At 42.4% G+C, this 15,217-nt stretch overlaps 1 protein-coding gene across 1 annotated transcript in view; it reads left to right on the forward strand.

Annotated features, from left to right (window-relative positions):
• Positions 1–1,400: 1,400 nt before the first annotated feature.
• Positions 1,401–15,217, forward strand: part of LOC137421778 (angiopoietin-2-like) — a 127,727-nt gene continuing 113,910 nt past the window's right edge. The window contains exon 1 of the mRNA XM_068108173.2: positions 1,401–2,017. Within this exon, the coding sequence (XP_067964274.2) occupies positions 1,691–2,017 (327 nt within the window). The 5' untranslated portion in view covers positions 1,401–1,690. The remainder of the gene's footprint in view (positions 2,018–15,217) is intronic.

Consider the following 15,217-nt stretch of genomic DNA (forward strand, 5'->3'; position numbering starts at 1 on the left):
TTCTGAATGCTTTGGTTTCAACAGCGTGAAGACGAGCTAGGTGTGAGGCAGGTGCACCAGCCCAGAGGGGAGAGCAGTATTCCATTGAGCTGCGGATGAAAGCCTTGTAAGTGGTGAGGAGCTCAGGTGTGCCAAGGAAGGACTTCGCACGACGGAGGATGCCCAGTCGGCGACTGGCTTTGGAGGCCAGATTTGAAATGTGGTTTTCCCAGGAAAGATCATGGCAGATAGTGAGACCCAAAAGCTTGAGTGACAGAACTTCTTGGAGAGGATTATTCAGAAAGTGGATGGGAGGGTTGTCCATTCTGTCTTTTCGGAGAGACATCGTAAGAGTGTGAGATTTGTCAGGATTGAAAGACATGTTCCACTTGTATGCCCAGTCTGTGATTTTGTACAGGTCTGCAGAGAGTGAGGAGGCTGCAGACTGCCGATCTGAGGGATGAAGAATGGAGCGACAGAGAGTAGAGTCATCAGCAAAGAGAAAGAGAGGATTTTCAAGAGAGTCAGAGAGATCATTGATGAAGACCAGAAAAAGCACAGGGCCCAGAACACTTTTAGATGGGTGATAGTTTCTGGGGTTGGTGTAGCGCGGTCATGATTAAATTCATTCAAAAAAGTATTTTTCGTGCGCTTATACTTGTACTACAGAGAAGAATGACCTTGAAGGGTGTGATCGAACCCCCCATTCCCCCCCCCCCCCCAATTGAAAGCTTGGCCGAAACTCTGTGCGAACAGCCCCAAAGTTCAACCCCAACATGTCCAATCTTCAGGATGACCCTTGGGAAGGAATCTTCTCGCTACAAAGGAGGCTCCAAGCCAAGTCGCACAAACTTTTCAAAACATCATATTTTTGGGAGGAGTTAAAGGACCAAAAGCCGCTAAGCAAATGTTTTCATTTTAACCGCGGGTTTTGTCATAACGCGTTCGCGGAGCACACGCTGGAGCTTCACTGGGAATCGAACCATGTATATTAGATGATCTGTGCGCCTGCTTTGCTGTAAAGGTTATACGTGCTCTGTGCCCCCACACTGCGCTAATGAAAGAAAACAAATAATCGCCTTTTGAAATATTGTTTTCAAAAGTTTAAACTCGGTTCCCCATTGATTCGAACCCACCCTCCCTCTTGCACCCCCAACACCGTCCCCACCGCACCCCCCCTCTCCCAAACGATAGCTTATGCAAACTTTGGAAATATGCCGAGTCGAAAATTTGCTCAAAAGCCGAAAACAGCTTGTCAAAAATGAACTTTGAGGACGCGCCTCCTGAGACGATCGCGGCCCGCCGATTGGTTCGCTAACAAAGGAGGCGGGGTCAGCTCACCTGTTCTTTAGTGCTGATTGGATAGGTGGGCGTGGTGAGCGCGAAAGATTGCCTGCTCGGATAGGCATTAAGGCAGATGTTAGCGTGGTGTGGCTTAGCTCGGTACAGCCGGACGCTGTCCTGGGTTCAAAGGAAAGGACATCTAGATAGACAGGCAAACAGACATAGTGACACGGACAAATGCCGCACTTTTAACCTGCTGACAAGTCCGCGAGCGGTGCAGCAATTCCCACGTGAACCCCTGCGCAATGCGCCTCACACACTCGTTCCCTCGCGCGACCCCTCGTGTGCTCTCGGCGTGTCCCCTCGTTGCCGCGCGCTGATCCGGCGAGAGCGAAAGTGTGCGCAGAAGCCGAGAGCCCACGGGACGATGGACGCGTTGCGTGCGGCGGTGTCCGTGCTGGTCGTGGTGCTGGTGCTGGTGCCTCGCGCGATGCCGGCCGGAGTCGAGATGCAGGGAGCGGGTCCCAGAGCCCCGACGCCCCCCCGGGAGGACGACGACCCCACCGCGCGACGTTACCACCGGGTGGAGCACGGGTCCTGCACGTACACGTTCGTGCTGCCAGAAGTGGACAGCTGCCGTGGGCCGAGCAGAGCTTCGCGGCACGACGCTTTGGGTCCACCTGCGGGCAGCACGGTCGAGCGACTCGGTCGCCTGGAGGCGGCAGCAAAGAACAACACGGCATGGTTGCAAAAGGTGTGCGCACACTCCTCGTCCCTCTCGGTGACGAGTGTCAACGCGATGGTTCATCCAAATACTCTGCAGTTAAATATTCGGCCATTCCATAGATAGATGTTTATAAATGTGTATATAACTCAAAATTCCACTCGAGCAATTGGAGCACACCTGACTTCATATTCAAATATCGTGAACGTTGGCCATAACCAATGAAAATCGTTACCTTATCAAGTTATCAACTACATTGCGCTCTCGCGATACTGCTCATGCGTGACACATGACATGCACTAACCCAGGTGGGTTCTCATCATCAATGAACTGTTGAGATATCCATACGCTGTTGGAGTCTGTTGCGAATTATCTGTGTTGACCATCTCCACGGACCGAGAAGTCCCAGCAGGTAGTTGGAAGTTAAAGCAACTGTTTCCTGCAGCAATTAAATGGGGGGTATTGGGACTTCAAACTCGCGTCGGTAAACAAAGGGTTAAAAGATACTCGTGGGACAAACCTTTTGGAATGTACGCAGTTTGCTGAGTAAATGTACTTTGCTTTTATCTCCTTATTTACAATGGAGGTTGTGACGTCATAAATGGCGTGCAATTCGCAAACAATCGTTATATCCATTTTGCTTGCTGGAGGGCAAAGGATGGTAAATAATGAATGACATTTTGCCTCATTCACAAACTTTCTAACTAGTTCTTGGCTTGTCAAAACTTTTACAGGTGCTCTCTTTATATGGCATGCGCACTCGAATCATATAGGATTTGTATAAAACCCATGCTGTGTGAATCGTACACGAAACGTATACATTGATTTATAGGTACTGTATGTTATGTTAGGACGGAACAGCTTTCTCAGCGGAAATGATCGAACAATGTCTTAATTTTTGGGACACGTCACCTTACTGCACCCACCGCAACACATGCTGCACACTCACACTCCATAACTCATGTTTGTGCAGCAGGAATCCTGTACTTGTATAGCTATATATATCCTATATGGGATATATATATGTGGGATATATATCCTATATATATATATGTATATATAGATATATAGATATATATATATATATATATAGTATATATATATATAGATTAGATAGATAGAGATAGATAGATAGATAGATAGATAGAGATAGAGATAGATTAGATAGATGAGATAGATTAGATAGATAGATAGATAGATAGATAGATAGATAGATTAGATAGATAGATAGAGAGTATATATATATATAGATATATATATATCCTATATATATATATCCTATATATATATATATGGGATATATATATATAGGATATATATATCCTATATGGGATGTTTATGGCATGAAATAGCATTAGTCTACAGATATTTATGACATTGGTCTACAAATAGATTTGATGTATCTAATATATATAGCTCTTTCCAATCACAAACTCACTCACTCACTCACTCACTGGTATAAATGTGTAGGGCAAAGGAGGGCATTAAGCTCCAGGGTGCATTAGGCTCCACTACATTGTAAATCTTGAAGGTAAATATAATGCATTTACAATGTAGTGGAGCCTAATGCCCTCTGGAGCTTAATGCCCCCCTTTGCCCTAGTACTTTACAGATGGGATAGAAAGCTGAAATTTTACATACTGATGCGACTCAAATCCAATATCCCAGGAAAAAATTTTCAAAACCATCTACCACCTCTACCACCTCCCCCCCAAGCCCTCCCCCTCCCACATTTCTCTCGGTGTCTTGCTCTCAAATGTTGTGTTTGTGTCCTTCCCTCTCTATCCCATCTTGTGTTCCGCTCCCCTTATTTTGTGTTTTATGTGTCGGTTGACTTTTTGTGTGATTAATGTTAGCTCTTTCACGAGCCTCGATCTTGTATACAAAAAAAAACAAAAAACTCCGTTAACGAAAATATCCATGAATAAGAGTGAGGAAGTGCAGCCTCTCTCTGCTCACGGTGGGTCACGTGATCCAAGACAATGGGGCTCACACTCAAACTGGTTGTTAGGCAACGCTAAAACATGCCCCCTTCTGCCTTTTAATTAATAACTTTTGAAGTACTGTGTGTGTATGTATGTTTGTATATATATATATATATGTGTGTGTGTGTGTGTGTGTGTGTGTGTGTGTGTGTGTGTGTGTGTGTGTGTGTGTGTGTGTGTGTGTGCGCACACGCGTATTCTGCATCTGGATCTCGGTATGCATCTGGATATATATATTCTGCGGACACATGTTAAATCATCTGAATCGTTGCAACGACCACTCAAAATCCCTGCATCGTTCACATTAACCATCAAATGCGCGCACACCGTTGTACAGACTCACTACTGCTCGTGCACTCACCTGGCCCGTCATTTGCTGTGCCCTCACCTGACCTTTAAGTGCAGACTGTATTCACATTTGAAGAGTAATCTAAAAATTTCTACTGAAGTTTAATTGAACAAATAAAGAAGTTTGTGAGGGTTTTTTTTTCCTAATAAAATTCCTTTTTCAGAATTTTTTTTATCACGTCTTTTATGATCGCGATAATTTTGATGGCGAACGTTTGCGCCGACGTTTTTCCGAAAAGGAATATTGATTACGAAATGTTTTTTCCAATCGATTTTGTGAACTTATCGACGAGTTTTTAAACTGCTCCCTTTTCGTGCTGTGCGATCGCACATACCAATACATGAGGTCTGATGTACCGTAAAGGTGTAACCTGGAATACTTGCGCAGTGAAATGTTAAAATGATGACGTCATTAGACATAGCCGAGACTTAGTTTGCAATAACGTGATGAGCTTCTCCCGTTGCAGTGAAAGGGTAAAACTGATTTCACAAGTTCCAAGTGGCTTTGATGCAGAAGTTTTTATTCGAGAGGATCGGTTCACCCGCTCGATGTTCCACTTTCCGCATTCAATGGTGTTGATTGTGGAAACTCAGTACCACGAGGAAGTTGTGGGTTCACCATGAAAGGTTCTTGTTACGAGGATTTTAATATGAAAACAAACAAGCGCAAGAAGGGGTTATTTGACCCGTGTGTTTCGGCTTTATCACCACCTGTTAGCAATTTTATAAACACCTACAATAGCTGTATCCACTCGCACGGCCACCATACACCTGCACATAAAAATGGAGAGTTGGGATCATCGACTATTATTTCACCTGTTTTGCGTTCCCATCTGAGCACTTAACTCGTGATGTTGGGATGCCATGTTCAAATCCCATATTCTGTGTTCACCTCTCCGTTCTCTACTGATGGCCTCGTATTCGTGCAACGTGTGTCCAAGCTCCTCCGTGAGCCTTTGATCACTGGAGAAAAGAACATTTGACGTCGGAAGCCGTTAAAATTGCTCGTAAAATTGCTCGAATGGCTCACACACGGAGCAGGCGGCAAATGAAACCTTTAATTTATTTTTCTTTTCATTTTTCCTATCAATCAAGCCGCCAGCCTTCACGTAGTGCTTGCATTGCTTTATGGTTCACTCAGCTATACATATCCCATCGAATCGCCATTTTCGATCCATCCGTCATATTGATTCCTGCGATTACTTCCCTTTCCTGCCGACTTATTCCCAGTGTTCATAAATCTTGATCCAAAATCCGATTTTAAATCTTACTCCGTTCTTTTGCACAGTTAAATACTGAGATTCGGAAAAAAGTGGAAAAGGCATAAGCACAATCAAATTTTTTTTTTTTATTGCAGTGATCTAAGCCTAATGTAGATGCTTGTCCATAAATTACATACAGGGCAAAGACATCGGTGTACCTGTTACACGAATTACAAGGACATTATTAGCCACCTTGTCAAGTCCGTATCTGGTGGAGCTGCATGGAATCCATAATGGCCGTTGACTTCAAGTCTTTCCTCTTTTCCAACAGTATGATCTCTGACCAACAGTTTGGATTAGATCCTGGTCACTCAACTACGGGCATGCTGCTGTTTCTATCTCGGCAATGGCCGCAGGCCCTAAATCTCAAGCAAGAGGGCAGGACCATTTCCCCCAGACATACCTTAGGCCTCAATGCAGTCTGGCATCCTGTTCTGCTTGCCATGTTCGCTGTCTACCTGACTCAGAATTCCTCCGCTCAAAAACAGTCAACACCTCTTTTTTTTTTTTTTGTATACAAGATCGAGGCTCGTGTAAGAGCTAACATTAATGACAAAAAAACAAAACGGACACATAAGACGAAATAAAGGGAGCGGGAGACAAGATGGGGAGAGAGGGGGAAGCACACAAGTACAACATTTGAGAGCAGGGACATCGGGAGATCTGTGGGAGGTAGAGAGCTTGGGGGGAGGAGGCGTGGGACGGGGGGTGGGAGGGTGGGAGAGGTATAAAACACATGGACACAGCTAGGACTTCCAGTAAAGAAGTCGGTATTTCAGAAAAGTGAATCTGGGGTGAATTAACAGGGGTAGAAAAGATCAAGGTTTTGGATGGGGGAAGATAAGAGATGGTGGTGAATAGATGTTTTAAAGACCTGGAGGGAGGAGTGGGATTGAAGGGAGTGAGGGAGTTTGTTCCAGAGGCGGGAGAAAAGAGGAATGAAAGAGGGAAGGTGAATAGAGAGTCTTGATTTTGGCAGTTTCACTAGAAGAGGGTCTTCGGTCACTTCGGTATCATTGAAATTCTGAACCCTTTATGGCTCTACACTCATCTGCCAGCTGAGGCTGCATTTCTCCAAGGCTGTGTCTTGGGCCCAGTCCTGTTCGTCATCTACATCAAGGACCTCTCCGATGCTATGGAAAACCTATTTTCCTTTATGTCGATGGCTTCACATGGAGATGACTGTACAGTACCCCCATCACACTGCAGGGCAAAGAGCAGCCGAGTCACTTTGCTCATCTGAAACTTATTACACGTTGGCTGACTTGACCAATTGGACATGTCTTTAAATCCTGCCAAATCATAGTCTCACCCTGTGGTAATGGAAGGATCATCAAACTAGCCCACAGATCTACCCCTATGGACGTCCAATGGAAAAGGTCTATATCTCACCAACAGCCATGGCCTCTCCAGGGCCGACCACGTTGCAAAGCTGACCTCCCAAACCAGCCACAGATTGGGCATCCTCTGTCATTCCAAGCCATTCCTTGAAGAGGTTGAGTAGAATATGAAAACGATTCAGCCTGGAAGGCCTTTGTCCGTAGGCCTATTGACTAGGGCATCAGCATCACACCGGTCTCTCCTGCATTCTGTGGAATGAAACACTTCCAACATTATCGAAATATCCCGCAATTAGGCTGAAACACAAGGCCTGCTGCTCTTACATTGCAGACAAGTCGGTGGTCTTTTTTTTTTACCACCTCTCCTCCGATTAAGCTCCCTCTGCCCTCTCAGTCCTCCAACCCTCCTCAGCTACACCCAGATGTACGAGTTCTTCCATAACTCCTCCTGGTTAAATTTATAAAGCCCAACCCTATTGTCCACCTCACATTACGCTCGCCTGAGGAGAGGGTATTGCATTTGAGTCCGTTTGTCTGCTTGTTTGTCCGCACAGAATAAATTTGATTTTCTCTGCAACCGTTGGTCCGATTGACAGGAAATTTTCACCATATGTGCAACACGACCTGTAGAATGTTTTAATGATAATTATGACGTCATAGGTCATGTGGTTCGGCCGCCATCTTGGAAAAACTGAAAACATTTGCACCTCTATATCTCCAAAGGTGCTGAATAGAATAAATTGAGACATGGCTCATTGTAAAGAACTCTCCATGGGGAATAAAATATGTTAATGATGATGTCATAGGTGCCTCCATTATGACGTCATAATTCGACAAGTACAAAACTTCATCCGATCAAGATGAAATTTCTTGAGCATAATCTCGGAATAAATTAGTTTCGAAAAAAAAATTATGACGTCATCGGACACGTGGTTCGGCCGCCATATTTGTTTTAACACAAAAGCCTTTAAAAAAACACTGAAAATACATCCTGGCGAGGGTTTGCAATCTTTTTTCACGAAACTTTGTATAATTATATATTATGATGCAAAGATGAACTGATTAGATTTTGGGGGTCAAGAGGTTAAAGGTCATGTTAAGTTACAATTATTTTGTTACCACGATAACTTAAGAACGGCTGAAGGAACCTAGGTCAAACTTGGTACAGGTATGTATAATGATGTAAAGATGAACTGAAAGTTTATGGTATAGAGTAATCTCTCTTTTGCATCATTGTGGTGGTATTTTAAAATGTTTCTTCCTCTTGCACCTGCAAAGGGTCTCGGGACATTTCTCCCAAATCATCTGGAGCCTGTTGAAGTTTGTGTGAAGGCCTTTTATTTGGATCTACTCGTATGTGAAGAGAAGCCAAATATCTGTCTGCCTGCGGTTTTGATCACTTTAGTACCGTTTCCGGCTTTCTTTGCCTCTTTCATGATATTGGCTATTGGAAGGCAGATCCAGAAAGAGAGGAGGGCAGTGAATGAATCTCTGAGTGATGATGAAGCTGAAAATTCGACGTTTTGCCAATCTTTTTTTTTTATACCTGCCATTCCTTGAACCAGAAATTGGTAATTTCTCCCCCACGTGATTGTTCTTAGTACCAGTACAGTATTATTATGGCTTTTTTGTTCTTCTCATTTTCACTTGTCTAATTTATTCTGCATTGTTTCTTCAAAACATCCTCTGAGGCTAAAGTTGAAAAAAATTAAAGTTGAAAGGTGGCCCATATGTATGGGGGAGGGAGTGGGGCATTCAAAATGTACGAACGAGATTCTCATCCATGATAGTACAAGACACACAATAGATAAAAAAAAAAAATTACTATAACTACAATATATATAAATAATATGTAGAATCTAAAAAAAATTACGCCTAGTTACCCTCGCAGGAGGAGAGGGTATTGCATTCGGGTCCATTTGTCTTTGTCTGTCTGTCTGTTTGTCTGTCTGTTTGTCCGCACAGAATAAATATGATTTTCTCGGCAACTGTTGGTCCGACTGACAGGAAATTTCCACCATAAGTGCAACTCCACCTGTATAATTTTTAATGATAATTATGACGTCATAGGTCACGTGGTATGGGCGCCATCTTGGAAAAACCGAAAAGCTTTGCACCTCTATATCTCGGAAAGAGCCGCATAGAAAAAATTGAGACACGGGTCATTGTAAAGTACTCTCCATGGGGAATAAAATATGTTAGAGATGATGTCATGGGTGCCTCCATTATGACATCATAATTCGACAAGTACAAAACTTCATCCGATCAAGATGAAATTTATTGAGCGTTATCTAGGGATAAATTAGTGGAGAAAATTTTTATGACGTCATACGTCACATGGTTCGGCCGCCATCTTGGAAAAACCAAAAAACTTTGCACTTCTATATCTCTGAAAGTGCTGCATGGAAAAAATTGAGACATGGCTTATTGTAAATAACTCTCCATGGGGAATAAAATGTGTTAATGATGTCATAGGTGCCTCCATTATGACATCATAATTCGACAAGTACAAAACTTCATCCGATCAAGCTGAAATTTATTGAGCATCATCTCTGGATCAATTGGTGGAGGAAAAAATGATGACGTCATCGGTCACGAGGTTCGGCCGCCATATTTGTTTTTTACACAAAAGCCTTAAAAACCACTGAAAACACATCCTGGCGAGGGTCTGCAATATCTGATTGCTCTTTCTTGTTATATATTTGTTTTATCTGGCATGTGCTGGATGGACTATTGTCATTCTCATTCATGGAAAAAAATTTTATGACCCACGCACAAATTCTGATCATCATTATCATCCATCATCACATGTGTCATAATAGTGTGGGTGATACTTGGTGACGTCCACAGTGATTTAGCTTCTGCTTGAATAGCAAACAGATTTCCCGCACGCAATGTGTTGGACGGCGGCTTGTCCCAAAACAATAGCATGTGTGATAATCCGTGATCGGCGGGCCGGCCATGCCTGCGGCCACGAGCCGTCTCCTTCAATAGAACCCGGGCCGAGTGAGGCCGCACTCTCACCCATACATACTCCAGTCTGCAGGTTCAGCTTCCAAGTGGAATGTCATGGCGTTTTCCATTGCAGTCATGCTTGTGAATGTGTACTCGTCCGGTCGAGTGTGCATTGATCACGAAAGCTAATATACGGCAACTATTATATTATTAGCTCATGATCTATTTCTGTGTTGCTGCAGTTCATTTTATATGGTTGTTTTACACGTGGAGTGGGTTACACGATTCACCTCCTCTGTCCCCTCCCCCCTAAAAAACATTTTTTCTCAAAAAAAGCAGTTAGTTGCTCAATTGTTTAAAAAATGCCTATTTTGCGGATGTTATTCGGAAACCATTTGCCATTTTTAACACCAAAAAATCCAAAAAGCCAAAAATTATTAAAAGTTGGAAATAGATTGATCTGAAAATACCATATAATGTATCTAATGTTCTATTCAACTAATTCCCATCTGTCGGCATTAGTTGGTAGATGTTAAAGATCCCAGGGTGTCCTTCGCGAAGAGTGGACGAGTTATCGCCGGTATCCCGAACCAATTGCGCTTCCTTCCCCTAATCTACAGGTGGCACTGCATCAGTGGCACAGCAATGATGCAAGCCAGCAGTGCTGCATACAAAATGGATGAATGAATTACATTTGAGGGATGGGAGAAAAAGGAGAGGGCAGCAAGCATGCAATGCCATTTAAGTTTGTTCCTTGAACTCGGTTACAATTGCAGTAGCCAAGTTTCATTTTCAGTAATCGATGTTGGCAATGTATTCATTCCTCCATAAATGTGACCATTCACTTTTAATGGAGGTGTGGTCATATGGAGTGCACACAGTCATTCCAAAATCATATTTAATTTCACATTTCAGTAAGTGACACTCCACCATTCTGTGCCTTGAGCAATTGAGGATAACACAACCTCAACCTCACTCGATCTCCAGGCCATTTAAACATTGTATGGCAAGGAATGGCCAAATCACTTTGGTACAATGTTTGGTCCGATGTAGCACCGCGTTGCAATGTGCGCTTATAATGCGCAACGCTACTGCAACCGCACGATTGGAACCACAAACGAATGATGTGGAACCACAAACCATTTACATATGCCGTACATGCTCTTGGAGCATGTGTATGGCTTTATGAGGCTCGAGGAGCAAGCTTTAGGGTGTTTATCAAGAGGTTGCATTCTTCGCTTCAGGCCTACAGGAACCCACCCCCAGGACCCTTTTGTCTGAAGCGGAGGTGTCAGAAATAACGATTTCATGCAGCTGCACCGCACGATGATAGAGCATTTGTCTCAACGTAGATGGCCTCTCTGACCATAATGGACCGTCGGTGCAGGTGTACGATCGAACGGGGAGTCGTATTGAAGGAATGGACCCTGGAGGTTCCGCGATCCATATAGGAGTGGAGAGGCATCTTTTCCGCGTTTCCGTTGTCCGGATTCCAGCGATTTGCCACGAATGCGTTAAGACGCAGAATGCGGAGAAGCGCGGTCGGCGGGACAGATGTAGCAGGTTATGAAACGGCAGGGAGGCCAAGGTCCGGTCAAAACTCGCTCCAGCTGGCAGGGCGGCAGAGAGTAAAGAGACAAAATGGCCGGCAGGCATGTTGTGTTTGTAATGTGGGTGTTTGGGAGAAAAATTGTGCTGATCGCGTCAAAAGCCGATGGTTCCTTCAGATATATGTTCCGACACATGGCGTAGAATCTTGACACATGTCTCTTATTTGGAGGCAATACCATGTCCATCATGACCCTTTGAGGTCGCCTCGCACTGCTTGGACATTTCCGACAGGCTATATCTGGCTGACATACGGGTGTTGAGGTAAATTTGATAAAATTTGATTTTCCCCCTTTTTATACGGGACACATCTGGGACTCCGAAATTCCCACCTTTCAATCCCTAATTCTTCTCCAGTCACTCAGAGATGACGGCAAGAGGAAGAGCGAGCAGACCGCCCATGGGAATGGCGTGCGTGCGTCGGACCAACAGCACAAACGGTTTTCAACATACAGCGGGAATTGTCCACAGATGTGTTCTTGATGGTGTTTGAGGAACCATCTCAGAATTCCTGTGCACACTGGCGAGATCGCTTTAGTTTAATTCATCGCAAAAGCTTTAATCTTCTCCTCCCCATGATGTGGACACATTTGGACACCATCGTGGGGGAAAATGGCCCATTTGGTCGCTTTCGTTTTTGAGATTCCAGTAAATGCAATGACAGTGTCTTTGCACTCGTGAAAGGAAGGTGGATTGTAGATTGGGAATTTGTTCCTTTACAAGTGCAAAGCTGGAATAGATAATACTGTGCGCATGAAGAACAAGGATCTTGAGAGAAAAGGGGGTCGCTGAAAAGGGTCATCTTTGTCTTACCAGTGCAAGAAGATGTAGAGGAATGGTGAGGTTGTTATTGAGTGGGAAAAATGGAATTCAGATAAAGAGGTTGGGAAAGGATGTGTAAAAGAGGGCAAAAGGGAGGTTGTGCGTGCTTGGGGCAGTGGAAAGGTGTGTGCCCCTCCAGGTCGTGCCATCACACCTAACTTGTGGCTTCAGAAAGATGAAAACCAGCAACTCTCGCCTCCGCCACGTCCCTTCAAATCATACTTAGCACTTGAGGTCCTGATTAACTGTTATATCAACGGATTGGTGCAATCGCGTGGGTAATCAGAGTGTAAATGCTTGGCTAATTGGACACGGCGAGGGATGGCGGCTTCGTTTTTGTCATGATGCAAAGTCACGTGATTCGACGAAACCACAGTTGTGACGTCATGATATTACTGCAGGCATGGTGACACTGACGACGCTTCTATGCAAGGCCGAAATTTCCTTATTGATTTGTTTATTTATTTGTTTGCTTGTTTAATTAATTTAATTCATTCTTTCTTTGCTCAATCCTTGCCTTTTTCCTTTTTATTTTTGCATTAATTTTTACAGTGATCCAAAGGTCATGGTGGAACTTGTATTACATGTAGAAATAGAAGGGCAGTCAGTAGAGCGAATACCTCCACCAGGCTGAACAGTTTATGTTTTGTATATCACCGATAGGCTGGATCTGGAAATGGAATCGATTTGTCCTCGTCACATACTCAATCTACCCACCAACTTTCGTCCGAATCCATCCATAACTTTGAGATATTGTGCTATATATCGTTTTTAGCCCTATCTCTCAATGGTGAATAATCACTTTTTAAAAAATTATAGTAGCCAGATCCGGATCTTCACCAAAATCTAATTGTTTCGGCCTTTTTTACATACCTAATGTGTGCACCAAATTTCGTCCGAATCCATGTACAACTTTCTGATATATCCTGTTCACGGTTATGAACGTCATGAGCAGATTCGGACGAAACTTGGTGGACAAGTTAACTTGGTGGACGACATATACCACAATATATCAAAAAGTTGTGGAAGATTTATGACAAAGCCAGGTGGATAAGTTGGGTAGGTGACCAGAACAAGCTAATTCTATTTTGTTTCAACTCTGGATCCAGATCTGGCTTTTCGGTAGGTACAAAACGTAAACTGTTGAGGTTCGTGGAGGTATGCTCTCTACTGAGTGCCATTCTAGTTTATCTTATTCTTTACACGTTGTTTTTCGAAAGAAAAAAAATCGCACCCATGTCCGAAGGAAGCGGTTCAGTTTGGAATTTTAAATATGAAATAGGCAAAGCCGAGAAACGAACAAAACACATTAGAATTACCCTTTAAAACCTTTTAGGATTAACCTTTAGAACCTTTCAGAATTACCCTTCAGAACCTTTTAGAATTAACCTTTAGAACCTTTCAGAATTACCCTTTAGAACCTTTCAGAATTAACCTTTAGAACCTTTCAGAATCACCCTTTAGAACCTTTTATAATTAACCTTTAGAACCTTTAAGAATTACCCTTTAGAACCTTTTAGAATTAACCTTTAGAACCTTTCAGAATTACCCTTTAGAACCTTTTATAATTAACCTTTAGAACCTTTAAGAATTACCCTTTAGAACCTTTTAGAATTAACCTTTAGAACCTTTCAGAATTACCCTTTAGAACCTTTTATAATTAACCTTTAGAACCTTTAAGAATTACCCTTTAGAACCTTTTAGAATTACCCTTTAGAACCTTTCAGAATTAACCTTTAGAAGCTTTCAGAATTACCCTTTATAACCTTTTAGAATTAACCTTTAGAACCTTTCAGAATTACCCTTTAGAACCTTTTAGAATTACCCTTTATAACCTTTCAGAATCACCCTTTAGAACCTTTCAGAATTACCCTTTAGAACCTTTCAGAATTAACCTTTAGAACCTTTCAGAATTACCCTTTATAACCTTTCAGAATCACCCTTTAGAACCTTTCAGAATTAACCTTTAGAACCTTTCAGAATTACCCTTTATAACCTTTCAGAATTACCCTTCAGAACCTTTCAGAATCACCCTTTATAACCTTTCAGAATCACCCTTTAGAACCTATCAGAATTACCCTTTATAACCTTTTAGAATTAACCTTTAGAACCTTTCAGAATTACCCTTTAGAACCTTTTAGAATTACCCTTTATAACCTTTCAGAATCACCCTTTAGAACCTTTCAGAATTACCCTTTAGAACCTTTCAGAATTAACCTTTAGAACCTTTCAGAATTACCCTTTATAACCTTTCAGAATCACCCTTTAGAACCTTTCAGAATTAACCTTTAGAACCTTTCAGAATTACCCTTTATAACCTTTCAGAATTAACCTTTAGAACCTTTCAGAATTACCCTTTATAACCTTTCAGAATTACCCTTCAGAACCTTTCAGAATCACCCTTTATAACCTTTCAGAATCACCCTTTAGAACCATTCGGAATTACCCTTTAGAACCTTTCAGAATTACCCTTTAGAACCTTTCAGAATCACCCTTTATAACCTTTCAGAATCACCCTTTAGAACCTATCAGAATTACCCTTTATAACCTTTCAGAATTACCCTTTAGAACCTATCAGAATTACCCTTTATAACCTTTCAGAATTACCCTTTAGAACCTTTTAGAATTACCCTTTATAACCTTTCAGAATTACCCTTTATAACCTTTCAGAATTACCCTTTAGAACCTTTCAGAATTACCCTTTAGAACCTATCAGAATTACCCTTTATAACCTTTCAGAATTACCCTTTAGAACCTTTTAGAATTACCCTTTAATAACCTTTCAGAATTAACCTTTATAACCTTTCAGAATTACCCTTTAGAACCTTTTAGAATTACCCGTTATAACTTTTCAGAATTAACCTTTAGAACCTTTCAGAATCACCCTTTAGAACCTTTCAGAATTACCCT

This window comes from Myxine glutinosa, chromosome 2 (assembly GCF_964187855.1).
Source record: "Myxine glutinosa chromosome 2, kmMyxGlut1.1, whole genome shotgun sequence".
In the NCBI taxonomy this organism is placed as follows: Eukaryota; Metazoa; Chordata; class Myxini; order Myxiniformes; family Myxinidae; genus Myxine; species Myxine glutinosa.